The 9,458-nt window shown below is 39.0% G+C and overlaps 1 protein-coding gene across 1 annotated transcript in view; it reads right to left on the reverse strand.

Moving 5' to 3' along the window:
• Positions 1 to 9,191, reverse strand: part of BTG4 (B-cell translocation gene 4) — a 14,866-nt gene extending 5,675 nt beyond the window's left edge. The window contains exons 1-2 of the mRNA XM_010862929.1: positions 9,019 to 9,191; positions 8,231 to 8,368 (exon numbers count right to left, since the gene is read on the reverse strand). Of these exons, the coding sequence (XP_010861231.1) occupies positions 8,231 to 8,368; positions 9,019 to 9,191 (311 nt within the window). The remainder of the gene's footprint in view (positions 1 to 8,230; positions 8,369 to 9,018) is intronic.
• Between the last annotated feature and the right edge of the window lie 267 nt (positions 9,192 to 9,458).

Consider the following 9,458-nt stretch of genomic DNA (forward strand, 5'->3'; position numbering starts at 1 on the left):
ATCTCAGGGTGCTGCCCCACCCACCAGCAGACCTGCAGCAGCTAAATCCAGGACCCCCAGGGTCCTGCACCCAGAAATCTCAAGACATAGCTCCACCCACCAAATGAGCTAGCACTAGCCCCAGGGCACGCTGGGCCCCCCATCCGTACCTCCTAAACCCCCATCAACAGCCTGCCACCAGTTCTGAGTCCCTTGTAGCAAGAGAACTCAGGCCCTGGTTCTGCCTGACAGTAGGTCAGCACTAGCCCTAGGATCTGGCTACACTCTTCAGAGGGTGGGCACCAGCCCCAGCATCCCTTGGGCCTTAATCCTGCCCACCAGCAGGTGGACACCACTTCTGGCATACCTTGGGACCCTCATCCAGCAGCCCCAAGACACAATCCCACCCTCAGTGGGCTAACACTAGCTTTGTGACCCCCAGGCCCTGCAGCCAGAGATCCCAAGACATAACTCTGCCCACCAGTGAACCAACACTAAGCCCCAGCACCCTCTCGACCATCCCCCACCCACTAGCAGGGCAATACCAGCTCTAGGACATCTTGAACCTCCTCAGCCAGCCACTGTGGGATCCAGCCTTACTCACCAATGAGCCAGCACCAGCTGTGGGACACTCCAGAACCCACAACCAGTTGTATCAGAAAGCAACCCCACCCACCAGCAGGCTGACATTAAAATTAGAAACCTCAGCCCTGCATCTCTACCACCTCCACCCCCCAGCCCCAGAACCCAGCTCTGCCCATCAGTGAGCCAGCACTAGCCCCGGGAGCCCCTTCCTCAGGGTTCCACGGACAACTGCCTCAACCCAGCCCTGCAAACCACCAGCTGGCAGCTCCATACAAGGCAGGGCCTGGCAACCAACCAGACCAGGGGCCAGCCACACCTACCAGACCACCCACAGTAGTCATCCCACCACAGCATAAGGGCCCACATAGGGGCCACCCCTAGAGCATACAGCACTGGTGACCAGAGGGGAGAGCACTGCTGCGATGCCCTGGATGTCTCCTACAAAAGGCTACTTCTCCAAAGTCAGGAAATACTACCAACCAACCAGGTACATAGAAATAAAAACAAATTAGGCCACAAATGAGGGAACAAAGAAACATGTTCCAAATGAAGGAACAGGATAAAACCCCAGAAGGTAAGTGGAAAAAGGCAATCTACCCAATAAAAAGTTTAAGGTAGAGATCATAAAGATAAACATAAGAACTTGGGAGAAGAATGGAGGAAAATAGTGAGCAGTTGAGAGAAGAATGGAGGAAAATAGTGAAAAGTTAAGAGTTAGAAGATATACAGAAGAATCAGAGCAGGAGAATACAGTAACTGAAATGAAAATACACTAGAGGGACTCAACAGTAGGTTGGGTGATACAGAAGAACAGATCAGTAAGCTGAAAGACAGTAATAGAAATCACTGAACCTGAACAGAAAAAAGGAATAAAAAGAAATTAGGATACTTTAAGAGATCTCTGGAACACCACCAAGCACACTAACATTTGCATTAGAGAAGAAAAGGGTCAGAGAACATATTTGAAGACATAATAGCTGAAAACTTCCCTACTTGGGAGACGAAACAGACATCCAGGTCCAGGAAGCATAGAGAGTGTCAAATAGAATCAACCCAAGGAGGACCACACCAAGGTCCATTGTTATTAAAATGGAAAAGACAGAAAATACTAAAAGCAAGAGAAACGCAACAAGTTGCATGTAAGGGAATCCCCATAAGGCTATCAGCAGATTTTTCAGCAGAAACTGCAGGCCAGAAGAGTATCATGTAATATATTTAAAGTGATGAAATGGAGAAATTATGGCCAAGAATACACCACATGGCAAAGTTTACTATCACATTTGAAAAAGAGATCAAAAGTTTTACAGACAAGCAAAAGCTGAAAGAGTTCAGCACCACCAAACCAGTTTTGCAAGAAATGTTAAAAGGGATTCTCTAAGTGAAAAAGGAAAACCACAACTAGAAACATGAAAATTACAAAAGGAAAAAGCTTATTGGTTAAAGGAAAATATACACTAAAAGCAGCAAGATGAACCACATACAAACCTAATAGGAAGACTAAAAGACAAAAGTAGTAAAATTGCCTAGACCTGCAGTAACTAATTAAAGGATACATGAAACAATTAGATGTAAAATATGATTTCAAAAACAGTAAGCATGAGAGAGGAGGAGTAAAAGTGAAGGATTGTTAAAATGCATTTAAAATTAAAGAGATCAGCAACTTAAATAATCACATTTATACACACACACTTTTTTTAAAAAGCAATGGAATTCCAGAAAAACATCTACTTCTGTTTCATTGATTATGCTAAAGTCTTTGTGTGGATCACAACAAACTGGAATATTCTTAAAGAGATGGGAATACCAGATCAACTTACCTGTATCCTGAGAAACCTGTTGCAGGTCAAGAAACAACAGCTAGAACCTCACATGGAACAACTGACTGGTTCTAAATTGGGAAAGGAGTACAACAAGGCTGTATATTGTCACCCTGTTTATTTAAATTATATGCAGGGTACATCATGTGAAATGCTGGGCTGGATGAGTTACAAGCTGGAATCAAGATTGCTGGGAGAAATAAACAACCTCAGATATGCAGATGATACCACCCTAACAGCAGAAAGTGAAGAGGATCTAGAGAGGCTCTTGATGAGGGTGAGGAGGAGAGTGAAAAAGCTGGCTTAAAACTCAACATTAAAAAACAAAGAGTATGGCATCTGGTCCCATCACTTCATGGCATACAGAAGGGGAAAAAGTGGGAGCAGTGATGGATTTTCTCTTCTTGGGTTCCAAAATCACTGCAGATGGTGACTGTAGCCATGAAAACAGAAGATGCTTGCTTCTTGGAAGCAATGCTATGCTAAGTCACTTCAGTCGTGTCCGACTCTGTGCAACCCCATAGACGACAGCCCACCAGGCTCCCCCGTCCCTGGGATTCTCCAGGCAAGAACACTGGAGTAGGCTGCCATTTCCTTCTCCAATGCATGAAAGTGAAAAGTGAAAGTGAAGTTGCTCAGTTGTGTCCAACTCTTAGCGACCCCATGGACGGTAGCCTACCAGGCTCCTCCGTCCATGGGATTTTCCAAGCAAGAGTACTGGAGTGGGGTGCCATTGCCTTCTCCGTCTTGGAAGCAAGGCTAAGACAAATCTAAACAGCATATTAAAAAGCAAAGACATCACTTTGCCAACAAAGTTCTGTATAATCAAATCTATGGTTTTTCCAGTAGTCATGTATGGATGTGAGAGTTGGACCATAGGAAGGCTGAGCACCAAAGAATTGATACTTTTGAACTGTGGTGTTGGAGAAGACTCTTGAGAATCCCTTGGACACCAAGGAGATCAAACTAGTCAACCCTAAAGGAAATCAATCCTGACTATTCATTGGAAGGACTGATGATGAAGCTGAAGCTCCAATACTTTTTGGCCACCTGATGCAAACAGCTGACTCATTGGAAAATACTCTGATGCTGGGAAAAATTGAAAACTAAAGGAGAAGAGGGTGGCAGAGGATGAGATGGTTGGATAGCAGCACCAATTCACAAACCTGAACTTGGACATGAACTTGGGCAAATTCCAGGAGATGGTGAGGGAAATAAGGAGGCCTGGTTTGCAGCAGTCCATAGGGTCACAAAGAAACAGACACGACTCAGAGACTAAACAACAAAAATACATATAAAATACATATTGCTATATAAAAACCTCATGGTAACCAGAAATCAAAATATATCATAGATACACACACAAAAAGAGAATGAAGTGTAAACATCATCCAAACATAATTTGAAGATAGTTAAATAACAAGGAAAGAGAGCAAAAGAACAAAATGAATTACAAAAACACCAAAACAATTGATAAAATGACTGTAAGTACATACAAAGCAATAATTACTTTGACTGTAACAGGAGTAAGTGTTCTAAAGACAGAATGAAGACACAAAAATAATACCCATATATATGCTATCTATAAGAAACTCACTTTAGATCTAAAGACATATAGACTGAAAGTGAGAGGATATAAAGAAATATGCCATGTAAATAGAAATGAAAAGAAAGCCACGGTGGCAATATTTACACCAGAAAAAGTAGACTCTAAGACAAAGTAGACTTTAAACAAAGACTGTCCTACTTGGTGATACCTGTGAATGAGAACACAAGAGTATCAGCTAAAGGCAGGTGGAGTTATGCTCTTATAATGTGATGATCTGTTGTCTTTTTAATGAATATGTGTAAGCCAACATCCAATTTCTCTTATTACAATTAGATTTCTTGTAGCTGTTTATGTTATTATGAAGAGGGAAAATATATTGGCCTATTTTTCTGACTTTTCCCTTAAAAGCAGAAAGCTGGTTTTTTTTTTTTTTTGCTTTAGTTAGAAAGAAGAGGGAATACATGATAAAGTAACAGTTTGATTTCTCTTTTATTGTACACTGCTTCTGAACATCTAATTGTTTTTAGTTGTCTCAATAAAATGGCTCTAAAAAAAAAAAAAAAAAAACTGTAACAACAGACAAAGGAGGACATTATGTAATGATCAAGGATCAATCCAAGAAACTAACAATTATAAATATATATGCACCCAACATAGGAGCATCTAAATATGTAAGCTAATATTAACAGAGATAAAGGGAGAAATTGACAGTAACACAATAATAGTAGGAGACTTTAACACCCACTTTATCAATGAACAGATCATACAGACAGAAAAATCAAGAAAGAAACACTAGCCTTAATTGACATAAGAGATCAAATGGACTTAATAGATATCTACAGGCCTACCATCCAAAAGCCACAGAATACATGTTCAAGAGCATGTGGAACATTCTCTGGGACAGACCACATGCTAGGCCACAAATCAGTTCTCAGTACATTTAAGAAGACTGAAATCATATTGAGCATCTCTTTTGATCACAATGCTATGAAACTAGAAGTTGCTATAAGAAAACTGCAAAAAAAAACAAATACATGAAGGCTAAACAATATACTTCTAAACAACCAATGGATCACTGAAGAAATCAAAGAGAAAATTCAAAAAATACCTGTAGACAATTGGAAACAAAAACACAATGATCCAAAAATCTATGTGATGCAGAAAAAGTAGTCCTAAGGGAGAAATTTATAGTGATACAAGCCTACCTCAGGAAATAAGAAAAATCTCAAGCAACATAACCTTACACCTAAAGGAACTTTAAGAAAAACAAAGCCCAAAGTTAGTAGAAGGAAAGAAATATAAATATCAGAGCAGAAATGAAACAGAAACAAAAACAGTTTTTTAAAAAAAAAATGAAACTAAGAGCTGGTTCCTTGAAAAGATAAATAAAATTGATAAACCTTTAGCCAAATTCATCAACAGAAAAGGAGACAGCCTAAATCTATAAAATCAGAAATAAAAAGTTAACAACAATACCAAATTACAAAGATTGTAAAGAGAGATTACCATGACTATAGTAATCTATATGCAAATAAAACGGACAACCTAGAAGAAACAAATTCATAGAAACGTACAGTCTCCTAATACTGAACCAGAAGGAAATAGAAAATATGAACAGATCAATTACAAGTAACGAAATTGAATCACTAATGCAAAAAATACTCCCAAGAAACAAAATTCCAGAACCAGACAGCTTTACAGGTGAGTTCTAACAAACATTTAGAGAAGAGTGAACATCTATTCTTCTCAAATTATTTCCAAAAATTTTCAGAGGAAGGAACACTTCCAAACTCATTTTATGAGGCCACATCACCCTGATACCAAAATCAGACAAAGATATCACAGGAAAAAAAATCACAGGGTCAGTATCATTGAAGGAAAGTTATGACCAACCTAGATAGCATATTCAAAAGCAGAGATATTACTTTGCCAACAAAGATCCATCTAGTCAAGGCTATGGTTTTTCCAGTGGTCATGTATGGATGTGAGAATTGGACTGTGAAGAAAGCTGAGCATCGAAGAATTGATGCTTTTGAACTGTGGTGTTGGAGAAGACTCTTGAGAGTCCCTCGGACTGCAAGGAGATCCAACCAGTCCATCCTGAAGGAGACCAGTCCTGGGTGTTCATTGAAAGGACTGATGCTGAGGCTGAAACTCCAATACTTCAGCCACCTCATGTGAAGAGTTGACTCATTGGAAAAGACTCTGATGCCGGGAGGGATTGGGGGCAGGAGGAGAAGGGGACGACAGAGGATGAGATGCCTGGATGGCATCACTGACTCGATGGACATGAGTCTGAGTGAACTCCGGGAGTTGGTGATGGACAGGGAGGCCTGGCCTGCTGCAATTCAAGGAGTTGCAAAGAGTCAGACATGACTCAGTGACTGAACTGATCATTGATGAACAGAGATGCAAATCAATAGAAGAGAATAGAGAGCCCAGAAATAAACCCATGAATCTATGGTTAATTAATCTATAACAAGGAGGCATGACTATCCAATAGGGAAAAGAGAGTCTTCAATAAGTGGTGCTGGGAAAATACAGCAGCTAATTGTAAAGAATGAAATTGGAGTTTCTCATGCTATTACAGAAATAAACTCAAAATGGATCATAAACCTATATGTAAGGCTGCAAATCATAAAAACTCTTCAGAAGATAGCATAGGCAGAACTCTGATATAAATTGTAGCAATATTTTCTGGATGTCTCCTAAGGCAAAGAAAACAAAAACAAATTAACGTTAAAAGCTTTTGCACAGCAATGGAAACCATCAACAAAAAGATTACCTACTGAATGGAAGAAAATATTTGCAAGTATAACTGATAAGGGGTTACTATCCACAATATATAGACAGCTCATACAACTTAATATCAAACATTTTTCATTTCAAATTTTAATTCAAAATTGATTTCAAATTTTAATATCAAAAAAATTTAATTTCCAACCTAAAAATGGATCTGAATAGACATTTTTCCAAACAAGACATACAAATAGCTCACGGGCACATAAAGAGATGCTCAATATTTTATATTATTTAAAGAAATGCAAATCAAAACAGTGAGACATTACCTCACACTTGTCAGAATGGCTATCATTAAAATGTCTACAAATATCAAATGTTAGTGATAACATGGAGAAAAAGGACCCCTTGTACACTATTGGTGGGAATATAAATTGGTGCAGCCACTATGGAATATGGAGATTCCTCAAACTAAAAGTAGGATTACCATATGATCCAGCAACTCAACTCCTGGGTATATATCCAGGAAAAATAAAATCATTAATTTGAAAAGATACATGTACCCCAGTATTCAGAGAAGCACTGTTTACAATAGCCAAGACTTGGAAGTAACACAGATGTCCATCAATAGATGAATGGATAAAGAAGATGTGGTATATGTACGTACACACTAGAGTACTGCTCAGCCATAAAAAAGAATGAAATTCTGCCATTTGCAGCAACATGGAAAGACCCAGAGAATATTGTGGTTAGTGAAATAAATCAGAGAAAAGTCAAATACTGCATGATATTATTTATAGGTAGAATCTAAAAAAATAAAATATATGTATATAGCAAAAAACTGACTAAACAGATAGAGAAAACTATTGGTTACCAGTAGAAAAGAGGGAAGTGAGAAGGGGCAAGGTAGGGGTAGGTACAGACTACTATGTATAAAATATAAGAATATATTGTACAACACAGGGAATATAGCCAATGTTTTACAATAAATTTAAATGGGGGTATAATCTGTAAAAAAAAAACTTTGAATTACTATGATGTATACCTGAAACTAATATAATTTTGTAAACCAACTATAGTTTAAGAAAAAAATTGAAATGGCTTGTCAGCAAAGCAAATTGAAAGACATTATGACCTTCTGCTACTATACTGTCATAATTGGTGGAGATCAAGGATTCTATAAAAGCTTTCTAGGAATTAGCTAAGGAAAAGACAAACTTTTTTTGATTCAACTAATGGACTGACTGGCTGATGACAGATAATTCCTCTTTCCCCCTGATACTGCCTAAAATGCTTGGACTTTATGCAATTGGAAATAGGATGCCATGTTTAAAGTCAAATTTCAAATACTATGGAAAAATCTTTGTGCTTCCCACCCCATCCACCCTAAAATGAAGTCTGTGTTGTCTGATATAGCTTGCATCTAGTCTTAATGGGCTTGTGCCCTCATTGCTAATCCAGGGATTGGTAGCATCACCTTTCACAAAGATGCATAGACTAAATAACCTAAGGTTCCCAAGGGTCACAGACCACACAAACTGGCTCCAATAAGATTACTCACCGGCAGCACACTTCAAAGGGATCTACCCATATGGTCATCTCCTTTGGAAGTCCCAGGTAAGAAAAATCCACGTTACTTTCAGCACAAGCCCTTTCTAGAATAGGATCTTTATTCTGATTATTGTTTATCCGGATACACCTTTAGAAACAAGAAAAGGGAAACGACGTGGTGATAGTTGGAGAATCATGCAGCTGGCAAGGGTCTCCAATACACACAGCTCCCACCTCACTCCTGTCTTCCCTCAACTGCTTCACCACCCCTCAGAAGTTTTACAGTAAGAGTGAAATATCAAATTTTTACACAATATGGATTCCATTACTAAATCACACAATTAGTTCACCAAATGTGCTCACTCATGTTCAACTCTTTGCGGCTCCATGGATTGTAGCCACCATGCTCCTCTGTCCATGGGATTTCCCAGGCAAGAATACTACAGTGGGTTGACATTTCCTACTCCAGGGATCTTCCTGACCCAGGGATCAAACCCTCATCTCTTGTGTCTCCTGCACTGGCAGGTGGATTCTTTACCACGAGAGCCAGCTGGGAAGACTAAAGGTTCTCTGTATACCCTTCACAGTAAACACAAGTAGAAATTCTTTAATCCACAGCACACAAGGAGGTTTGCTCTATAGATTTCAAATTGTGCTATAATCTACTACTCTCCTTTTTTCAAGCCCAAGTTCAAACAAATAAATTTTCATTAATTATAGGTGGCGAACAGTCATTGCAGGCGGTAGCTGCTGGCTTGTTACTGCCCTTTGCTATGCCTACCACATCCTAGCTCTTACCTGAAGGCTTGCCCTTTAGAAGGGTGGTCAGAGTGCCAGTGATTTCTGTATGTTTCAAACAAGACTGTCATCAGCTTTTCTGCAAAATCTTCTATTTGCTCTTTATTCAGTTTATCATGTTTTTTCACTAATCTTGTCACAAAGAAGACTGTTGTTGCTATTTCATCTCTCATGATTCAAGAAGAGCCTACAAGGAGGTCTGAAACCATTGAAAGGAAGCAAGAAGAAATTAAACAGAAGCAAGAGTCTAACTTATTATCAACATGTAATTACCATTTGGAAATTTTATACACGTACCTTAAATTTAAAACAGAAGTCACTTGCTAATCCTTAATGAACTTAAAAAAGCACATCAATAGTATCAACAAAACAACCAAGCAAACCAATTCCTCAACTAACCTTTAATGATTCTCAAAGAAAAAAAAATTTTAAATACTGTA

The sequence above is a fragment of the Bison bison genome, unplaced genomic scaffold, assembly GCF_000754665.1.
Source record: "Bison bison bison isolate TAMUID 2011002044 unplaced genomic scaffold, Bison_UMD1.0 scf7180017864485, whole genome shotgun sequence".
Classification (NCBI taxonomy): domain Eukaryota; kingdom Metazoa; phylum Chordata; class Mammalia; order Artiodactyla; family Bovidae; genus Bison; species Bison bison.